This window comes from Panthera pardus, unplaced genomic scaffold, assembly GCF_024362965.1.
Source record: "Panthera pardus isolate Hobbes unplaced genomic scaffold, ASM2436296v1 HiC_scaffold_9, whole genome shotgun sequence".
NCBI lineage: Eukaryota > Metazoa > Chordata > Mammalia > Carnivora > Felidae > Panthera > Panthera pardus.
In genome coordinates, this window is record NW_026527024.1 from 1893663 (window position 1) to 1915365 (window position 21703).

At 51.6% G+C, this 21703-nt stretch overlaps 1 protein-coding gene across 2 annotated transcripts; it reads left to right on the top strand.

Annotated features, from left to right (window-relative positions):
* Positions 1–484: 484 nt before the first annotated feature.
* AOC1 (amine oxidase copper containing 1) lies at positions 485–17391 on the top strand. Of its 2 annotated transcripts, none has more exons than XM_019424761.2 (5): positions 485–748; positions 13200–14788; positions 15388–15673; positions 16007–16139; positions 16558–17391. In XM_019424761.2, the coding sequence occupies exons 2-5, from the start codon at positions 13204–13206 to the stop codon at positions 16825–16827; spliced, it is 2274 nt and encodes a 757-aa protein (XP_019280306.2). In that variant the 5' UTR covers positions 485–748; positions 13200–13203; the 3' UTR covers positions 16828–17391. The 2 variants fall into 2 exon arrangements, with proteins under 2 accessions (XP_019280306.2, XP_019280308.2); XM_019424763.2 differs by lacking the exon at positions 485–748 and adding an exon at positions 10704–10785.
* The last annotated feature ends 4312 nt before the right edge of the window (positions 17392–21703 follow it).

Genomic DNA, 21703 nt, shown 5'->3' on the forward strand with positions numbered 1-21703 from the left:
AAAATGGTGGTTGTTGGGGGTGGGGAGAAGGGGGAGATGTTGGTCAGGGGGGTGAAAACCTCCAGTTTTTACCCAGAACAAACAAGTTCCGGGGATCTAATGCACAGCCCTGGGATTATAGATAACAATACCATACTATATACTTGAAAGTTGCTAAGAGAGGAGATCTTGAATGTTCTTACCACACAAAAAGAAATGGTAGTTGTGTGATGCAATGAGGGTATGCTAAGGTTACAGTGGTAATCGCATTGCAACATTTAAGTACATCCAATCAAAGGTGTTGTGCATTTTACACTTATACCATGTTGTATGTTAATGATATTCCGATAAATCTGGGAAAAAATAGTAACCTGGTTGAAACCTCACCCTGGAGCAGGGTTTTTTTCTTAGATTGCCAACAGCAATTAACCAAAACTCTTCTGACCTCTGGACTTCTAACGTGTCTTCTACCCCCCTTTGCCACATGATCCATTCACTCTGAAAACAAAACAGGAGAACCCACTGTCTGTATGCCAGGCACTGTATTGGGTTCTGTAGCTTTGAAAAAATGGAGATGCTGACTTGAGTCCCTGCCCACAAGGAGGTGGCAGAGGAGGCCAACCTGTGACCAGAGACCTGCCCGGTGACAGAAGAACACAGTAAGAGAGCCAGACGCGTGCCCTGGATGCAAAGGGAAACCACAGCTGCCTGGAGCGTGTAAAACAGGTCAAGAGAGGGCCGTGGTGCTGAGCCTTGACTGCCGGAGCCGGTAAGTGAAGGAGGAGAGAGAACAAAGGGGCCAGGAGCGGCCCCCCAAGCCAGGCTAGACAGAAGGAGCAGGGGGCGGGAGGCACTTTGGAGGTGAGTGGTGTTCCAAGAACAACAGGAAGATTGAGCTGGGTGGTCAGGGGTGTTTCATGCCAATAAATAAGTTTACATTTTACCCAGTAGGAAGCTGGAACTCCCCAAAGCAGGGAAAGGGCCACAGTCAGAGTTGTGTTCTCACAAAAGCATGGAGAACAGGTTGGGAGATCCAGGTGAGAGTCGGGGCGGGGGGGTGGGGGGGGAGGCCACCTGCTTCCAGGTACAGAGCAGGAGGGCTTCACACAGACCAATGGCTCTCTGCAGGAGGGCGTTTTTGCCCCCCAGGAGATAGAGGGGTACCTCGGAGATATCGCGGGTTCCGTTCCAGACCACTGCAGAAAAGCTAATATTGCAATAAAGTGAGTCAAGGGAGGTGTTGGTTTCCCGGTGCACGGAAGGCACGTTTGCACCACACTGCGGCATGTGAAGTGTGCCCCAGCACCGCGGCCAAAACGACAGTGGACACACCTCCTTGAAAAGCGACTTTATTGCTGAAACGTGCTAACCGCCGTCTGAGTTTCCAGCGGGTCCTAATCCTCTTGCTGGAGGGGGTCCTGTCCGACGGTGACGGCTGCTGACCGGGCAGGGTTGTGGGCGCTGAAGGCGGGGTGGCTGTGCAGCATCTGAAAATAAGACAGCGGGGACGTTGGCCACACCGGGTGGCTCTTCCCGTCGTGAATGATTTCTCTGTGGCGGGCGGTGCCGTTTGATGGCATTTTACCCAGAGGAGAACTTTCCCCGAACCGGGGTCTGTCCTCTCAGCCCCCACGGCTGCTTCCCCGGCCAGGCTTCCGGAACGTTCCAAATCCCTTGTGACCGTGTCTTTGCCGACCAGGCTTCCGGAACGTTCCAAATCCCTTGTGACCGTGTCTTTGCGGCATCTCCACCGGGAGGAGATGCCACCTCAGGAAGTTGCTTTCTTCGCTCCTCCTCGTCCGTCCAGGTTTCATCCTGAGATGGTGGCGACCCCGTCCCCTCTTCAGGCTCCACTTCTGATCCCAGTTCTCTTGCTGTTTCTACCGCGTCCACAGTGACTTCCTCCACTGAGGTCCTGAACCCTCCACGTCCTCTCCAGGAGGGTTGGAATCACCTTCTTCCAAACTCCGGATTATGTTGATAATCTGATCTCTTCCTGTAATCACGAATGTTCTTAATAGCTTCTAGAACGGTGAATCCTTCCCAGAAGGTTTTCAGTCACCTTCAGGTGCATCTGAGGAGTCCAAGTGTGGCTGGTGTGGCCTTCTGTCCAGACCCCTGCAACTCTCTCCACACGAGCAGGAGGCCTTGTTGCCTTCTTACCACCCATGTGTTCCCGGAGGAGCGCTTTTCATTTCCTTCCTCAGCATTTCCTTCCACTTTCACAACTTGGCTCACTGATGCCCAAGACCTAGCTTCTGACCCACCTTGGTTTTCAAAATGCCTTCCACACTGAGCTCAGTCACGTCTAGTTTTTTTTTTTCCCCCTAATTGAATAAGAATTTTTTTTAATATGAAATTTATTGTCAAATTGGTTTCCATACAACACCCAGTGCTCACCCCAACAGGTGCCCTCCTCAATGCCCATCACCCACCTTCCCCTCCCTCCTACCCCTCATCAACCCTCAGTTTATTCTCAGTTTTTAAGAGTCTCTTATGGTTGGCCTCCTTCCCTCTCTGTAACTTTTTTTCCCCATTCCCCTCCCCCATGGTCTTCTGTTAAGTTTCTCAGGATCCACATAAGAGTGAAAACATATCGTATCTGTCTTTCTCTTATGACTTATTTCACTTAGCATAACACTCTCCAGTTCCATCGCAGAGTGGCTGCACCAGTTTGCATTCCCACCAACAGTGCAAGACGGTTCCCGTTTCTCCACATCCTCGCCAGCATCTATAGTCTCCTGATTTGTTCATTTTAGCCACTCTGACTGGCGTGAGGTGGTATCTCAGTGTGGTTTTGATCTGTATTTCCCTGATGAGGAGCGACATTGAACATTTTTCATGTGCCTGTTGGCCATCTGGGTGTCTTCTTTAGAAAAGTGTCTATTCATGTCTTCTGCCCATTTCTTCACTGGATTATTTGTTTTTCGGATGTGGAGTTTGGTGAGTTCTTTATAGATTTTGGATACTAGCCCTTTGTCGGATATGTCATTTGCAAATATCTTTTCCCATTCCTTCAGTTGCCTTTTAGTTTTGTTGATTTTAAAGTGAGAGACATATGACCCTTCCTTTCACTCGCACACTTAGGGGCCACTGTGGGTGGTTAATTGGCCTCATTTCCATATTGTTGCATCTCAGGGACTAAGGGGGTCTGAGGAGAAGGAGATGGAGGGGAGAAGGGACAGGGGGTGAAGCGGCCAGACCACCCGTGACGTGTAGCCATTAAATCCACCTTCTCATATGGGTGTAGTTTGAGATGCCCCGTAACAGTTACAGCAGTCACATCCAGGATCCCTGAACACCAATCACCAATAGCAAATACAATAATAATGAAAACATTTGAAATAATGTGAGAATGACCAAAATCTGACACAGAGACACGAAGTGAGCAAATGTTGGAAAAACGGCCCCGATAGACTTGCCCAATGCAATGGTTTCCCCCAACCTTCCATTTGTATAAAATGCAGTATCTGCATGGGGCAATACGGCGAAATACTAGAAAACAAACAGGCCTCAGCTAGTCAATGTCCCAAGACTTTTCTGGTTGTCACAACCGGGGCGGGGGGGGGGGGGCGGGGGGGGGGGGAGCGGGGGCGGCCGGCATCTAGTGAATAGAGGCCAGGATGCCACTAAAGGTGCCATGGTGCATAGGACAGAATTCACACACAGAATTGTCAGACTCAAAATATGAATAGTACCAGGGTCCCTCATGACCAATGACCCTGCATTTGGAAGGTGGTGGAATTCTCCCTTTGCAAACCAGCCTTCCCTAATCAGAGATAAAGCTTATGATGTCCCTCATTAGCCCAGAGATCTAATCAAGGGATTCGGCTGCCCTCCCTGCAGCCCCCCACCCTGCCCTGGGACCCCCAGTGGAGCTGGGGAGGCCCCTGTGAAGCTCTTTCTTTCCCACTCTCTAGATTATCTCCAATTATCTCTGGTGTGCTGTGACTTTCTAGAAACAGCGTCAAGATTTAGCAATGGGAAAACTGAGCTGTGATCTCTGGCCTACCAACCCCAGACACTAGACCCATCTTCACATATTCCGCTGCCCCTCCCCGCCAGAACAGGCCTGCTGCCCCCTACGTCATCCCCAAGGCCATCAGCTCTGCCCCTTTAAGAGAGGTAGGTGGCCCAGAACTTAAAGGACTCAGTCTTTGCCCAAGTGTTATCTGTAACAGTTGTCAATCATTAACCCCAAGAAGAGAGAGACTTATTTCAGAAACCAAGGTCACCCACAATGGGGAGGGACGAGAGCCAAACACAGGGCATGATGAGCTAGGGAAAAGAGCTGCTCACAAAGCAATGAGGCCGAATTCCAGAACTTCACGCCTCAACTCCCCCGCCTGAGTCAAAAACAGTGGCTTCACCCAGCACTCTGCCCAAGAAGTGTTCGTTTTGTCTCCGGTTCCTTGAGGTCGTTCCTAAAGACACCTCTGTCCCGCATGGTCTCCCCTGCATTCCCTCAGGCTTCTCCCACCCCCACATTTCCACAGGAGTGCACAACGTGGTCTTCACCCTGTCCACGCCATCTGGGACATCTCCACCTCTGCCTTCCTGGGCACAGTGCCCCATTCCACCTAGAACCCCCACCCTGCTCAAGGTCCCAGGAGCACACTACATCTCAGCCCCAAGGCTCCGCTCCTCCCTGACCCCTGCCCAGGGCACCCTCCTCCTCCTCAGTCCCTCATACACCCCAAGACCCCACTCAGGCTCTTATCTGTGAGCCCTTGGGTCAGCAGCCCTGAGCTCAGGGCTCAGAATTCACTCGCCTGCCGTGGACTGGCATTTGAAAGGGGGGACGTGTAAAGAGGTTGTGATGAATTGAATGATGTCCCCCAAATTTCATATCCTTCCTGGGACCTCAGACTGTGACCTTATTTGGAAATAGTGTCACTACAGATGTAATCAGTGAAGATGAAGTAGGGCAGGCCCTGAATTAAGTAACTGGTGTCTTTATAAGAGGAGGGACGCAGAGACAGAGAACTACAGAAAACACCAGGTGACAATGGGGGCAGAGATGGGGTGATGTGTCTACAAGCCAAGGAAGCAAGGGACACCAAGTGTTGGCTGTGACCCTAGAAGCTAGAAGAGGCCAGGAGGGACCTCCCCGAGGACCTTCAGAGGGAGCCTGTTCCTGCCAACACCTTCATCTCAGATTTTCAGGCTTCGAAACTGTAAGGAAAAAGTGTTCTGTTGTTTTAAGCCCCGCAGTTAGTCGTGCTTGGCTGCCACGGCCCTGGGAATGGGGTGTGAAGGGGCCGGAGCCTAGACCGGGGGAGTCTTGCAGTCCGAGGGGCATCTCTTTCTAAACTCCGGCAGAACTCACCCTCGGGCATGGCTCGTGTCACTTTTATTCTGTGCTACCTGTCCTGTGATTTACCTTTCCGTGTACACTTTGGGTTGGCCTTTACATGAAAAGGGAGATTCAGGCTTGTACGTCCCACCTCCCTGCCTGCCTACAAAAGTACTCCTGTCCTCGTCCTTCATCCCCCAGGTGGGAGGCCTGCGATGCTTCCTGTCCCCTATACCTGTCCTCTGTACCCTGTCCCCTCTACCTGTCCTCTCTACCTTGTCCCCTTTACCTGTCCCCTCTACCCTGTCCTCTCTACCTGTCCTCTCCACCCTGTCCCCTCTACCTATCCTCTCTACCTGTCGTCTCTACCTGTCCCCTCTACCCTGTCCCCTCTAACTATCCTCTCTACCTGTCCCCTCTACCTGTCCCCTGTACCATGTCCCTTCTACCTGTCCTCTCTACCCTGTCCCCTCTACCTATCCTCTCTATCCTGTCCTCTCTACCTGTCCCCTCTACCCTGTCCCCTCTACCCTGTCCTCTCTACCTGTCGTCTCTACCTGTCCTCTCTACCCTGTCCCCTCTACCTATCTTCTCTATCCTGTCCTCCCCACCCTGTCCCCTCTACCCTGTGCCCTCTAACTATCCTCTCTACCCTGTCCCCTCTACCCTGTCCTCTCTACCTGTCCTCTCCACCCTGTCCCCTCTACCCTGTCCCCTCTACCTATCCTCTCTACCTGTCCTCTCTACCCTGTCCCCTCTACCTGTCCCCTCTACCATGTCCCCTCTACCTGTCCCCTCTACCTGTCCTCTCTACCCTGTCCCCTCTACCCTGTCCTCTCTACCTGTCCTCTCTACCATGTCCCCTCTACCTGTCCTCTCCACCCTGTCCTCTCTACCTGTCCCCTCTACCCTGTCCTCTCTACCTGTCCCCTCTACCTATCCTCTCTATCCTGTCCTCTCTACCTGTCCTCTCTACCCTGTCCCCTCTACCTGTCCCCTCTACCCTGTCCTCTCTACTTGTCCTCTCCACCCTGTCCCCTCCATCCTAGGATGATAACGTGCAGCCACTCGCCTTTCTTCTCAGACCCTTCTTTTATGTATTTACAGACATCCATTACAGAATTAAGCATGTACCCCAGTGCATAGACCTAATCATCACTGGCCATGCAAAGTCTCCCCTGTCTCTCTTATGTGTGTATGTATGTACATATGCATATATATGGGTGCATGGATGTGTCTGTACGCACATGTGTGTGTGTGCATATATGTGGGCATACACGTGCTTGTGTGTGTGTGTGTGCATGTGTGTGTGTGTCCCCACTCCACCTTCCCCAGGCAACATTTCCTGGGGAAGCGTCTATCCTTTTATTTGCATCTGTTCTTGAAAATATGTCAGTTGCTCTGTGTGCACGTGTTTTAATTTATGTAATGGTATTGTGCTCTATCATTCATCCTGTTTCTTCCTACGTTCTTTTTTCTTTAATGTTTATTTATTTTTGAGAGAGAGAGAGAGAGAGAGACCATGCGGGGCTCAAACCCATAAGCAGAACCGTGAGATCATGACCTAAGCTGAAGTCGGAAGCCTAACAGACTGAGCCACCCAGGTGCCCCTCCTCTTACATTAAGAGCCACCCCAGTGAGTGGCTGTGTGGACCACTCCGCTGCTTCCACCAACTGCACGGTGCCCCACGGTGCACACTGACCGCCTCTTGCTGGCTCCCTGTCCTGGTGATGGACACCCAGATGGCCTCCAGCTCCCATTTCCACCACAGTGTGTGTCTGAGTCCTACCTGGTGGATCTGTGGGCGAATCTGTGGCATGTAGGCCAGAAGTAGCATCCCTGAGTCCCGTAGGGTGTGCAACTATCTAGGTGCCCACATACTGGGCCGGCCCTCCCGAAGGCTCTATCATCCGCATGCCTCCCCACAGCCTCTGCTCGAGCTACCCGTTTCGCCACATCTCCACCACCTCGCTTTCTCATTTCTGCCAGCAACGGGCATGAAATGAGATCTTGTTGTCGAATAATCACATCGTTCTAATCCCCACCACATGGGAGCATCTCCTCGTGTCCCTGGACCATTTTGGTTTCCTCTTCTGTTAGTTGCCCCGAGGTCCCTTGCTTCCTCTTCCTGGCTTATTTGTAGGAGCTCCTAGATATAGTCCCTGTCACTTTGTTTTAAAAGCAGCTTTCTTGAGCTATTCACATACCATACAATCCACCGGTAAAGTTAATAATCAATGGATTTTAGCATGTTCACAGAAATGTGCAACATTTACCACCATCAAGTTTAGAACGTTGTCATCCCCACACAAAGAAACTCCATATCCATTAGCTATCACTCCTACCCCGCTCCCCAGCCCTCGGCAACCACGAATTCTACTTTCTGCCTCTATAGATTAGCCTATTCTGGACATTTCATTTAAGTGGAAACATATACTATGTAGTCTTCTTTAACTGGCTTCTTTCATTTAGCATAATATTTTTTAAGATTCATCCATATTGTACCATGTATCAGTATTTCACTCTTTTTTCTTTTTTTTAATGTTTTTATTCATTTTTGAGAGAAAGAGAGACAGAGCATGAGTGAAGAAGGGGCAGAGAGAGAGAGAGAGAGAGAGAGACACAGAATCCAAAGCAGGCCCCAGGATCAGAACTGTCAGCACAGAGCCCAATGTGGGGCTCGAACCCATGAAACGTGAGATCATGACCTAACTTCACCCTTTTTTTTACGTTTATTTATTTTTTGAGACAGAGAGAGACAAAGCATGAATGGGGGAGAGGCAGAGAGGGAGGGAGACACAGAATCAGAAGCAGGCTCCAGGCTCCGAGCCATCAGCCCAGAGCCCGACGCGGGGCTCGAACTCACGGACTGTGAGATTGTGACCTGAGCTGAAGTCAGACGCTTAACCGACTGAACCACCCAGGCGCCCCACTTCACCCTTTTTTAATGCCAAATACCATTCCAGTGTTTCTCCATTCATCAGGTGACAGACCTTTTGGTTTTTTCTACCTTTTGGCTGCTAGGAGCAACTGTGCTATGAACATCTGTTACAAGTTTCTGTGTGGACATATGTTTTCATTTCTCTTGGGTATTTAGATGGTTGCTCTGTGTTTAACTGTTGGAGGAAGTGCCAACAATTTCCACAGTGGCTGCTCCATTTACATTCCCATCTGCAGTGCATGAGCGTTCTGATTTCTCCACATCCTCACCAACACTCGTTTTCTGGCTTTTTGACTCCAGCCAACCTGGTGGGTGTGAGGTCATAACTCATTATAATTTCGATTTGCATTTCCTTGATAGTTAATGATACGGGCATCTCTTCAAGTGCTTTTTGGTCATTTGTGTATCTTCTTTGGAGAAATATGTATTCATATCCTTTGCCCACTTTTTTCATTGAGTTGTCTTTTTTCTTATTGAGTTGCAAGTCCTTTATCAGATATATAATTTTCAAATCGTTTTCTCATATTCTCTGGGTTATCTTCACTTTCTTGATGGTGTCCCTTGAAATACAAAAGTTTATGATTTTGGTGAGGTCTGGTTTGTCTGTTTTTTCTTCGGTTGTTTCTGCTTTTGAGCCATGGCTAGGAATCCCTCCTAACTCAAAGTCAAGAAGATTTATTCTGGGGTACCTGGGTGGCTCAGTCAGTTAAGTGTCCAACTCTTGATTTCAACTCAGATCATGATCTCACAGTCGTGTGACCAAACTCCACTCGGGACTCCACATTGAGCGTGGAGCCCACTTGGGATTCTCTCTTTTCCTCTCCCTCTGCCCCACCCCTGCTTGCTCTCGCTCTCTCTCAAAATAAACAATTTTTTTTAAAAAGAACTCAAAAAATGAAGACTTATTCCTATGTTTTCTTCTAAGCGTTTTATAGTTTGGCTTTTACATGACGTCTTTGATCCATTTTGAGTTAATTTTTGTGTATAGTGTGAGCTAAGGGTCAAACTTCATTCTTTTATGTGTGGTCCCTCTCTGTTCTAATCTTTACAAGTATCTTTTCCTGATCTGTCCTCACCCCATTATCCTGGTTATGATGTCCTTTGTAGAACGGAAACAGACTGCACTTCTCAATGTCAAGTTGTTCCTATAACTCTCTTTGTCTCTTTTGGACATCCTCAAGTCTCCATGGTGTTGGTGAGCCCATAATGGAAACTAACCAACCCTCAATCCTTCAGACAATGAAAGAGAAAGGATGTAAGAGATGTCATCACATCAATCATTTTAACCTTTAAAACTAATCCCTTTCCTTAGAGACACCAAAGACCTTCCGGAATTGCAAACAAGTAATAGGTTGACTAATTGTTTTCTCCTTCCTGATCTAGCTGCCAATAAATACCAAAATCACTTGCAATACAAGTAACAGGAAGATAATGATGAGAAATACAAAAGCCACATAAGAACAAAAGAACAGGAAGTCAAGACGTAGTGATGGGGGGAATAATGACCTCTCCTTCCAAGCCACACACTATTCCCGATTCTATTCTTTCCCTCTGACCAGAAGCTCTCTCCTTTGCCCACGTTCCCCTTACCATCAACCTGAGCTACACAGTGCTGCTCCCCTCCCCACTCCCAGGTTCCCCAGCCATCTTGACTGACCTTGTCCCCAGCCAGCTCCTCCCTCCTTTCCCCATAGAGATGGCTAGTAAGACCTTCTGACTAACTTAGGGGCTTCTCCTTCCCAAGCTATTCCATCTCTGGTTCCCTATTCTACATATGGGTCACATTCTCTGTTGTTGATGTTGGTGTCTGTCTCTACCAGCCCCTGCCTTTGTCCATGTAACTGTTTCGAGTGAGGCTGCTTACTTACTAGTAAACTTGCCCTGGTCTTTATCTCTGACCTCTGAAACTCGCCACCTACTTTTTAATTTTTTAAGTTTATTTATTTATTTTGACAGAGAACAGAGCCCACGAGCAGGGAAGGGGCAGAAGGTGGGGGGCAGAGAGAATCCCCAAGCAGGCTTTGTGTGCAGTTAGCACAGAGTTCGATGTGGGGCTCAAACTCACAAACCGTGAGATCATGACCCGAGCCAAAGTCAAAAGCTGATGCTTAACTGACTGAGCCACCTAGGCACCCCCAGAAACTCACCACCTACTTTAACAGATGACGGCATTGTGCGCGCAGCTCAAAATGGAGAAGATAGCACACAAGTCTCATGGAAGGTCCCCTGCGGCAGGAGGAATGATAGGGAGACAGATCTAGGACCATATGCTGTTTGGGAAAACAGAAGTGGACCCTGGTCACTACAGTGGTGAAGGACTGAGGAGTTTCCAGACGTGGGTCCTTGAAGGTGTAACAAGACCTTTCCTGGCTGCAGCAGCCAGAGCCCCGTGCACGTCCTCACGCTGCTTTATGCCAACTGTGGAACCCCTGAGCTGCAGTTCCTCACTTTGGTCAGCCCATGCCTCGCCCTGTCCCTCCCTCCAGGGCGGGGTCCATGGAGCCATAAAGCTCAAGGAGTCAGAGGCAAAGGCTGGTAGCGGAGGCAAGCCCACAGGGGAACACACAGGTGCGTTCTGATGGGGGATGCAGGGGAAGGGGTGAAGGGGTGACTGGTGGGGATGGAAGCAGGGGGAGAAAGGTGTGGAGGGAAGGGGCAGGAGAAACACAGACACAAGGGGTGGGTGAGCCAGAATACAAGGGGCAAGAACCCAGAGGAAATGACTCCAGGGTGTAGCACACTCGTATGCAACATAAACCGCCCAGGGGTGAGATAGGAAAGGCACAGAGAGGGCATGGATGCTGTTCTCAGGGTGCTGGGGATGAGAAGTGGGGAAGAAGGGCATGCCTCACGTTTCCCGGCCTGGGCTCTCCCTGGCTACCAATTCTCCTTCCTCCTGGGGCTTCATTGCCATTGTCCACCTCACCGGCTGCCCGCTTGGATGTCAGAGTAGAAGATTGTACCAGGAAAGGTAAAAGCTAAAAGAACAGCCAAGTTCAGGTTGAAAGGACCATGGATCTCCTCCACATCTCCCTCCTTAGCAAAGCAGAAAGAAATCTGGACCTAAGAGATTATTAAAAAAAAAAAAAAAGGGAGGGGAGCCTGACCGAGAAGAGACATATGGAGGAACTTAAATGCTTATCACTAAGTGGAAGAAGCTGATCTGGAAAAGCTGTGCAGTGTAGGGTTCCAGCTGCGTGACATCCCAGAGAAGGCAAAACTATAGAGACAATAAAAGGGTCAGTGGTGGCCACAGGTTTGAGGGAAGGGAGGGATGAACGGATGGAGCACAGAGGATTTTTAGGCCAGAAAAACTGCTCTGTACAATATTATAATGATGGATGCATGTCATGGCACATTTGCCAAACCCCATAGAATGTACAACAGCAAGGGTGACCCCTAACGTCGACTGTGGACTTTGGGTGACCTTGGTGTGTCCGTGTGAGTTCATAGATGATAGCAAATGGCCCACTTTAGAGAAGAACATTGTTCATTGGGAAGCTGCATATGAGTAGGGGTCAGAGGTACCCGGAAAATCTCTGTATCTTGTGCTCAATTTTGCTGTGATCCCAGAACTGCTCTAAAAAAGTAAAATCTACTAAAAAAAAAAAAAGAAAAGGGGCGGGGGGGTGAGCCTTGGCAAATTTAATAGCAGATCACACGCTCACCCCATGTCCTTTTGCTGGCTCTGGATTCACCCAGCAGTCCCGAAGTCTCCTGTGAGTCCCTAGGGCCCTCCCACCAGGGCCAGGGGAGAAGATGAGAAACCCAGAGGGGGCTCTAGTGGCAGCCCTGGGGGTGGGAAAATGACGTGAAGAGCCTGACACAGTCCCCCAAAATGGAAGGGGGAGAGGCATCTCCCTGAATGCCACTTGGGATGGCCCCACATGGCTAGCAGTTGCAAGCTGAGGGCTCCACCAGAAGTGTCAAAATATTCTGGATCAGGGCTGGCCACCCCGTCCGCACCCTCAGAGCCTCAGGTCTACAGCCTAATCACAGTCGAATGACTTTACATTGCCTCCATTTTTACATATGTTGGTATCACAGACCGTATCTTTGTAGTTGACTTTAAAAAGAAGAGTAGGGGCGCCTGGGTGGCTCAGTCAGTTTAGCGTCCGACTCTTGACTTCGGCTCAGGTCATGATCTCATGGTTCTTGAGTTCGAGCCCTCTGCTGAGGCGCAGCACCTGCTTGGGATTCTCTCTCTCTCCCTCTCTCTCTCTGCCCCTCCCTGATTCATGCGCTCTCTCTCTCTCTCTCTCTCAAAATGAATAAATAAACTTAAAAAAAAATTAAAAAGAAGAGTAGCTAGCATTTCTTGGGTGCTTCCTAGAAGGCAGGCATAATTCTAAACACGTTATCTTTATTGTCCAATTTATTTCTTGCACCAGTTCTAGAGGTAGCTGTCGCAGTCATTATTTCCATTGTGTAGTTGAAAAAGTGGAGGTCCAGAGACGCTGAGCTGCTTGCCCAAGGTCACACAGCTGGTCCTAGTGGTAACACATACGAGGACCCGAGCGCAAGCAACCTGACCCTGGGGCTGACTCTTTGAACTTCTACACTGAATTTCAAAATGTATCTACATGAAAAATATCATATTGTATCAGAAATGTAGTTTTGCTGTCAATACCTAATGACACAAGTAGCACTCAAGGTGGAGAGGTAAGAACCCAAAGTTCTGCCCTGCTGAGCAAATACACAGAAAAGGGCTAAATGAGTTCATTAGGTAAGAAAATGCACAGGACTCACAGAGGCCTGCAGATGAGCAAGGAGAGGGCAGAATTACAATTGATGGGAAGCAAAGACCTGAGCAGCATTGGGGCCGCCGCTGCCATGGAGGCCTGGATCCCACTGGAATGGGTGAGGGAGGGGGCTGAGGCTGCAGGAAAACCACCCAGCCAAGGGACATCGCTGTGCAGGGCTCGTGGAAACTCACTTCCTCCCATAAAACAACTAAGTTCATCTCTGCTACTCCATTCCAGAGCCATGCAGCGAGAGACCCTGGCCCTTGGCTGGGCCATTGCCACCATCCTGGCGCTGCAGACAGTGGCCGCAACCAAGTGCACCCCACGGACCCTGCACCACAAGGCCAGGGTGTTCGAGGACCTGAGTGCCCAAGAGCTGAAGGCCGTGCGCAACTTCCTCTGGTCCCATAAGGAGCTGAGGCTGGAGCCTTCCCGAACACCGACCATGGCCAAGAACTCCGTGTTCCTCATTGAGATGCTGCTGCCCAAGAAGCAACACGTACTGAAATTTCTGGATAAAGGTGGAAGGCCTCCCGCGCGGGAGGCACGTGCCGTCATCTTCTTCGGAGCCCAGGAGCACCCCAACATCACCGAGTTCGCTGTGGGGCCCCTGCCATGGCCCTACTACATGAGAGAGCTGCCCCCCAAGCCTGGGCACCAGGCCACCTGGGCCTCCAGGCCCATCTCCTCGGCGGAGTATGCCCTCCTGGGCCACGCCCTGAAAGAGGCCACGAAGCCCCTGCACCAGTTTTTCCTCGATACCACAGGCTTCTCCTACCAAGATTGTCACTCCCGATGCCTGACTTTCACAGACGTGGCGCCTCGGGGCTTGGCCTCCGGCGAGCGCCGCTCTTGGTTTATCTTGCAGCTCTTTGTAGAAGGCTACTTCTTGCACCCCACTGGGCTGGAGCTCCTCCTGGATCACAGAAGCACCAACGCCCAAAACTGGACGGTGGAGCGGGTCTGGTACAATGGGAAGTTCTACCGGAGCCCGGAAGAGCTGGCGCGGAAGTACGAGGATGGAGAGGTAGACGTGGTGGTTCTGGAGGACCCATCGCCCAAGGGCAAGAGTGAAAAGAGCACGGAAGAACCACCCCTCTTCTCCTCCTACAAGCCACGTGGGGACTTCCCCACCCCCATCAATGTGACTGGCCCCCGCCTGGTCCAGCCCCAAGGTCCCCGCTACCGGCTGGAGGGCAACACCGTGCTCTACGGCGGCTGGAGCTTCTCCTTCAGGCTGCGTTCCTCCTCGGGGCTACAAGTCCTGAACGTGCACTTCGGGTGCGAGCGCGTAGCCTACGAGGTGAGCGTGCAGGAGGCGGTGGCGCTGTATGGAGGACACACGCCTGCGGGCATGCAGACCAAGTACATCGACGTGGGCTGGGGCCTGGGCAGCGTCACTCATGAGTTAGCCCCTGGCATCGACTGCCCGGACACAGCCACCTTCCTAGATGCCCTCCACTACTACGATGCCGATGACCCCGTGCGCTACCCCCGAGCCCTCTGTGTCTTTGAGATGCCCACGGGAGTGCCCCTCAGGCGACACTTTAATTCCAACTTCAGCGGCGGCTTCAACTTCTATGCAGGCCTGCAGGGCCAGGTGCTGGTGCTACGAACAACGTCAACAGTCTACAACTATGACTACATCTGGGACTTCATCTTCTACCCCAACGGGGTGATGGAGGCCAAGATGCATGCCACCGGCTACGTCCACGCCACCTTCTATACCCCGGAGGGGCTGCGCCATGGGACCCGCTTGCACACACACCTGCTTGGCAACATGCACACTCACTTAGTGCATTACCGCGTCGACCTGGATGTGGCAGGTAGGACTTGGGCTCTGGAAAGACCCTCCCACCAAACACTCGCATCATAAAATCAGGAGCCTTTGCCCAGCCTGCTTCTCTGAACACTGCAGTGCTAGAAATCTGTGAGCCCCTGAAAAGCAGTGAATGTGACACCCTGCCCTTCCCCGGCAAGGGGGCTGCATTGGCCCCCCCACAAGGGGATGGATTAGGCAGAAAGGTGCACTTGCAGAGGGTTATGGTGGAGACATTGCCTTGGAGTATAGGAAATGTCGCTGCCCAGCACCCTAAGATGTCATCCACAATACTCCTTGTCTCCTGGATTGATGATGTCCCCATAGAATATGGCAGGGGCATCATGACAGACTTGGCTTGACCTCAAATCACTATCAGAACAGGCCTGACTCGGAGTCTTCTCCTCGTTCCTCCACGGTTTCTTGGTTTTAATCCCTTCCTCCTACCCCTACAGCAAGCTCGGTGTGCATCCCCGAGATCCTCTGTGCTCCTCTCCTGGTGGTTTGCTCTCAGAGGGCGTCTGGGATGGGGATCCAAGCACAGAATGAGGCTATTTCAGGTCAGGGGGCTTGGTTCTCATCCTCCTTCTTCCTGCACACCTGTAGGCACCAAAAATAGCTTCCAGACCCTGCAGATGAAGCTAGAAAATATCACCAATCCCTGGAGCCCCAGACACCAGCTGGTGCAGCCGACCCTGGAGCAGACAAGTTACCACCGGGAGCGCCAGGCGGCCTTTCGCTTCAGACAGCCTCTGCCCAAGTACCTGCTCTTTGCCAGTCCCAGGGAGAACCGCTGGGGCCATAAGCGCAGCTACCGACTTCAGATCCACTCCATGGCCGACCAGGTGCTGCCCCTGGGTTGGCAGGAGGAGCAGGCTATCACCTGGGCCAGGTAAGGGAGGCTTAGGAGGCAGAGAAGGGCCCCAGGCTCCTCTCAGTGTTCAAATGTCTGTGTGCATCCATGCTTCTATCTACGAGATTCTGAGTCCCCTTGGTGGTGTCTCTGGACCTGCGAGCACGTGTGTGTCTGGGGCTCTGTGTTTGGGGAGGGGGGAAGGGTGGAGGGCCTTGCCAAGCACCAGAGCCTCGGTTGACAGTCGGTCAGTCTGGCTGACGCCCCGGAGATGATCTCACATTTGGGGGAAGGCAGTAACTTCCCGCCATCGTTCGGAAGGGCTGGGAGGTTCCCTGGCCCCCAAAGCCACCTGGTGTCTCTTCTGGGCAGGTACCCCCTGGCCGTGACCAAGTACCGGGAATCAGAAGTGTGCAGCAGCAGCATCTATAACCAGAATGACCCCTGGGACCCACCTGTGGTCTTTGAGGAGTTTCTTAAAAACAATGAGAACATCGAAAATGAGGTACTGGCCCCGCCTTCCCCAAGCCCTAGCCCGAGACCAGATCTGTGCCCGGTTCCAAGATAGACGGCAGCCGCTCGCCATGTGGCGGGCAAGCTCAGTGGTCTGCCCCCTTAAAAATGGGGTCTGAGGGAGGCGCCTGGGTGGCTCAGTCTGTTGAGCTTCTGACTTCGGCTCAGGTCATGATCTCACAGCTCGTGGGTTCAAGCTCTGCATCAGGCTCTGTGCTGGCAGCTCAGAGCCCGGAGCCTGCTTCAGATTCTGTGTCTCGTCTCTCTGACCCTCCCCCACTCACACTTTGTCTCACTCTATTTCTCAAAAATAAATAAATGTAAAAAAAATTTTTAATGGGGTCTGAGGGGGCTGCCCACCCCTCTCCTCTCTGAGCCTCCCCTGCCCTGCCCACCCCTCTTTCCCACAGGACTTGGTGGCCTGGGTCACAGTGGGCTTCCTGCACATCCCCCACTCAGAGGACATCCCTAACACTGCCACACCGGGGAACTCCGTGGGCTTCCTGCTCCGGCCTTTCAACTTCTTCGATGAGGACCCATCCCTGGCGTCCAGAGACCCTGTGATCGTGTGGCCACGGGACGGTGGCCCCAACTACGTCCAGCGCTGGATCCCTGAGGAGGAGGGGGACTGCTTAATGCCTGACCCTTTTAGTTATAATGGGACTTACAGGCCTGTGTGAAGGACCCCCAGCTAACCCCACCTAGAAGCCCAAGTGCCCCCCAGGGACAGGCAACAAACCCCTCAGGCTCCGCTCCTTGTGCTGCTTCTTGCGGGAGGCACAGGGGGCGAGGCCACGCAGTAGGTCATGCATGTGAGATACACTCAGATGAGAAAGCAAGTGGCCTTGACCTCCCTTCACCTTGGTCCACTCCACCCCAGAAAAGACCTCTATTACTAGGGCAAATGACACTCACCGAAATACTAGATTTACCTAGCAGATTGGCTTTAAAAAATAGACCGACAGCTGCATCTTGGGAGTCTGCCGGGGCCTCTGGGATGTCGCTGATGGGCATGCAAAGTGATTCAGCCAAGGGAGACGCTACAGAAAGCACCTTCACCCCGTGACACACTGATCCAACTCCTAGGGCTTTAACGCAGAGATCTACCTACCAACACGGGGAAAACATGAGCATGTGTGATTCACTACGGTAGCGTCCCTGATAGCCAAGTCTGGAAGCAACCCAAATATCCATCTACTAGTGAGATCCTGCAGGTCTGAATAAACAATGCTGCATCCACACAACGCAATTCCAGGTGATTGTGAAAGAAATTGTATGGGCGAGGACATTCTCTGCACTGGTGGGGAAAGGTCTTCGGGGTCTATACATGCCCTAGAAAGACAGGCAGGAAGATACTAATGAAATTGGTTGCCTGTCACACACAATTAGTGTGTAACAAAATACCACGGGCTGGGTGCCTTATAAACAGCAGAAGTTTATGGCTCGCAGTTCTGGAGGCTGAAGTCCAAGATCAGGGAGCCAGCGTGGGCAGGGGGAGGGCCCTGCTCTGGGTTGCAGACCTGATTTCTGGATATATCCTCACTCAGAGGAAGAGGGAGGGGGGTGGAAGGGTGGAGCAGAGGGAAGGACAGGGAGGGCGGGGCAATGGAGGGGCAGGTCAGTTTCTGGGTTCCTCCAGGCCCTGCCCACCCTAGGGAGAGCAATAATCACCCACACAGCCACTGCCAGGGTGCCTTCTCTCCAGTGCTGACTTCTTGTTGTTGTTTTCAATGTTTATTTATTTTTGAGAGAGACAGAGACAGAGACAGAGAGACAGGGTGCAAGTGGGGAAGGGGCAGAGAGAGAGAAGGAGACAGAATCTGAAGCACACGCCAGGCTCTGAGCTGTCAGCACAGAGCCCGACGTGGGGCTTGAATCCACAACCCGCGAGATTATGACCTGAGCCAAAGTCGGCTGCTTCACCAACTGAGCCACCCAGGCGCCCCTAAAATTTGGATTTTAATGGTTTCGAATGGGTACTATATTCTCAGGATTAAAAAATAAAAACATGATCTCGCGGTTCATGAGTTCAAGCCCCGCGTCAGGCTCTGTGCTGACAGCTCGGAGCCTGGAGCCTACTTCGGATTCTGTGTCTCCCTCTCTCTTGGCCCCACCCCTGCTCATGTTCTGTCTCCCTCTTAAAAATAAATAAAACATGAAAAATAAATAAATAAATAAAATCCAAATTTTAAAAGAGAAAGGGAGGGGAACGGAAGGGACTCCCATTGCTCATTGATGGAACTGATGGAGAAAGCAGCCTGCTTCTTCCTGGGTCCCTACCTCTCCCCAGACTTTCTCCTCCAATCCCAAAGAGAAGACATGGGGAATATAATCAGCCCACAGATGCAGTTCTCTCTTCCCTATCACACCCCTGAATGAAGATCTGGGAGTTGGCCAACCCATCCCATTCCTGTTCTTCATCGTCCGTCCAATTGTGGGGGGAGGGGTAGCCATCATTTTCTCCTTGCCCCGCACCTCACTGGTAGGAAGATCTGAGACTGGAGTTTGGGCTTTGGAGGGGCTAGAGAAAAGCTCCCCCACTTCCCTTATCTACTGTAGTCTCCCCTAAAGAGAAGCTGCGTGGTCTCGTCCACTAGGCTGGGGGACCCAGCCCTAGCTGACCATTAGTGTGACCTTGCTTTCCTTCGCCATATTGTTCTGGTTGCCTGTTCCTACCCAGGGAATCTGGTGGGAAGGCGTGGCTGTGGTCCGGGCAACATTAGTCTGGGTTCCCTGGTGCCCAAGGGATGTTAATTAAGCAAACAAACGTTCGTTGTGCTTAATATTCCAGGAACCCGGGAAGCTTTTATTTGTATGGCAGTAAAAAGGTGGAAGAGCCCAAACATTATAGGATTTGAACAAAGCACTTTTATAACAACTGATACAATATTTAAAATCAACAAAGTTTTTCTCAGCCATTTTTAAAATTGGGGGGTGGGGGGTGGTGAGCCTGGGTGGCTCAGTTGTTTAAGCCTCCCACTTAGGCTCAGATCATGACCTCACGGTCCGGGAGTTTGAGCCCCGAGTTGGGCTCTGCCCTGACAGCTCAGAGCCTGGAGCCTACTTCAGATTCTGTGTCTCCCTCTCTCTCTGCCTCTCCCCCACTCACAATCTGTATCTCTCTCTCTCAAAATAAATAAATTAATTTTTTTAAAAAAACTTAAAAAAACAAACCCCAAAGGATGAGAACAAGGCCTGGAAAAGTCCCAAGAGAATGGGTTTTCAGTGTCTATGGATCTTCTGTAAAGCCCAAAGCTGATAGTATTAAGCATATAGAACTTCCACTTATTTTTTAAAAAAATTTTTAACATTTATTTATTTTTAAGAGAGAGGGGCAGAACGTGAACAGGGAAGGGGCAGAGAGAGAGGGAGACACAGAATCCGAAGCAGGCTCTGGGCTCCGAGCTGTCAGCACAAAGCCCCACGCGGGGCCCGAACCCACAAACCACAAGATCATGACCTGAGCTGAAGTCAGGTGCTCAACTGACTGAGCCACCCAGGCGCCCCTAGGACTCCTGTGTATTTTTAATGTAAGACCTAAAATTTCATGTACTTCCTCGACATCTTTGAGCATCATACGACCCCAAAGCTCCAACCATGAGTTCCCTGCTCTCTGCATATATGTCCCTGACCCAGCAGGAGAGGGTCCCCATACAGCTCCCTGCTCTCCACCTTGTCCTCAACCTAATGGGCCTCACTTATCTGCCATCTGCCAGCTGCCATCCAGAGCCCAAGCACAGCCTGAACAGGCCACATCAGCAGAACAATGTTTCCTCAATCCCTCTCCCACCCCAGCCTGGCCTCCAGGAGCCTGTGCAGAGAGCAGGCAGGGAGGGGAAGCCAACCCAACTTATCTCCAGGCCAGGACCTTGGGCCTGGGAGGAGAGGAAAACCTTGGAGTGGATGACAGAAGGGACTTTTAAATTAACCTGATGGGGCTGTTTAATATCCGAACGTAATCAGAAAGCGATTGTAAGATTTGCTGCCAGTGTCATTAGGGCCAGGATAAACGAACCAGCCGGATACAGGAAGCAGAAACTAGCACAGAGACCCCCTAGTTCAGGGGGCTGGAGGAACTAAGAAGAAGGCAGTCACCGGGCAATAGCAGATAAGATACTTCCAGTCCAGGACCAGGGACAGCGAAAGGAAAAGGTGTTGCCAGACCCAGTGGCCAGGCTCAACAGGGGAAGATGGACCTCTGCAGGCCTGTCTGTCCCTGCTGGAGAGAGAGGAGGGCAAAGACACCGCCCCCCTCCCCAGTCAGCCTCCCACCAGGCCCTCCCACTGGTGGAACTTCTAGCTTAGGAGCCACAGCCGCAGGACCTGTCCCCAGAGAGACAGAACAGAAGAGAGGGACCTAGGAAGGGTCTTGGGAACAGAACAAGTTGAAAGGCAGCAAACGAAGAGGGGGACCCCCTGTTCCCACCTTGCACCCCATCCAGCTCCGATTGTTCAGTAAATTGGCTGAGAGCCACGCTGGCCCCTAGGAAACAGGACCAGTGGTGGTCAGATAGTGCCAGGGTCATCTGGACCCAAAGACAGGTCCACTCAGTGGTCCTTGGGGTTAATCTCCCCGAGGAGGAGCCCTGACCACACCCTTTTGTGTAAGCAGACTGTTCCACCCAGATCATGAGCACATCCCATAATTTGCCTCCTGTGTGCGCAGGCTGGCCCAAGGCCCCAGCAGCTCACAGACCCCAGAATATAGGGTTGGCGACAGGGAAACTCTCAGAGCTGCCCAGACATCTCTGTGTGTTTGGTTAGGGGGTGGGGGACGGGTGGCAGATGTACCCAGGAGGGGGACCCTAGTTACACACGCCTCCATCCACCCATACTTGCCAGAGGCTCAGACTCTGGGAAAATGGAACAGGATTGGTTCTATGCATCCCACCCCCCACCCCCCCAAAACAGGGCCAAAGTCCCAGCGCTTCCTGGAAAGAAATGCTGGCAGGCACCCCCATCTGCAACAGCAGAAGGAGAAACACAGGGCTGGGTTCCGAGTAGGAAGAGACACCCCCAGCCCGCCCCCAACCTTCTTTGCAAAAGAGTACAAAGATCCCACCAAGAGAAAAGAAGAGAGAAAAACAGATTTACACTCCCTCCCCCCTCCTCCAGCCCCAGCACATTTCCTTCCCGAGGAAAACAGAATGCTGCTGTGTTTTGCTCCACTCCAGGTGGAGATGCAAATACAGAAAACTTGGAGTGAATCTGGTTGCTTTACATAACAAAAAGGAAGCCAGACAATTTAGAGAAACAAGAACCTGTTGCGTTTAGAGGCCTTTCAGGGAAGGCAGCCTCAGCTTTGGGGAGGCTGGGGGGTGGGGAGAGGGGAGGTCACATAGAAAGAAAGGTCTCAGAGCCAGCAGGTACTAGGATTCCTTTAAGAATTTTTTCATTGTTGGGGCGCCTGGGTGGCTCAGTCGGTTGAGCATCCAACTTCGCTCAGGTCGTGATCTCACGGTTCGTGGGTTCCAGCCCCACGTCAGGCTCTGTGCTGACGGCTCAGAGCCTGGAGCCCGCTTTGGATTCTGTGTCTCCCTCTCTCTCTGCCCCTAA

Excerpts from the sequence above, each read along its gene's own strand:
- AOC1 (XM_019424761.2), top strand. The coding sequence starts at position 13,204 with ATGCAGCGAGAGACCCTGGCCCTTGGCTGGGCCATTGCCACCATCCTG. Across the intron at positions 14,789-15,387 it reads CGTCGACCTGGATGTGGCAG|GCACCAAAAATAGCTTCCAG; the intron begins GTAGGACTTGGG and ends GCACACCTGTAG. Across the intron at positions 15,674-16,006 it reads CAGGCTATCACCTGGGCCAG|GTACCCCCTGGCCGTGACCA; the intron begins GTAAGGGAGGCT and ends TCTTCTGGGCAG.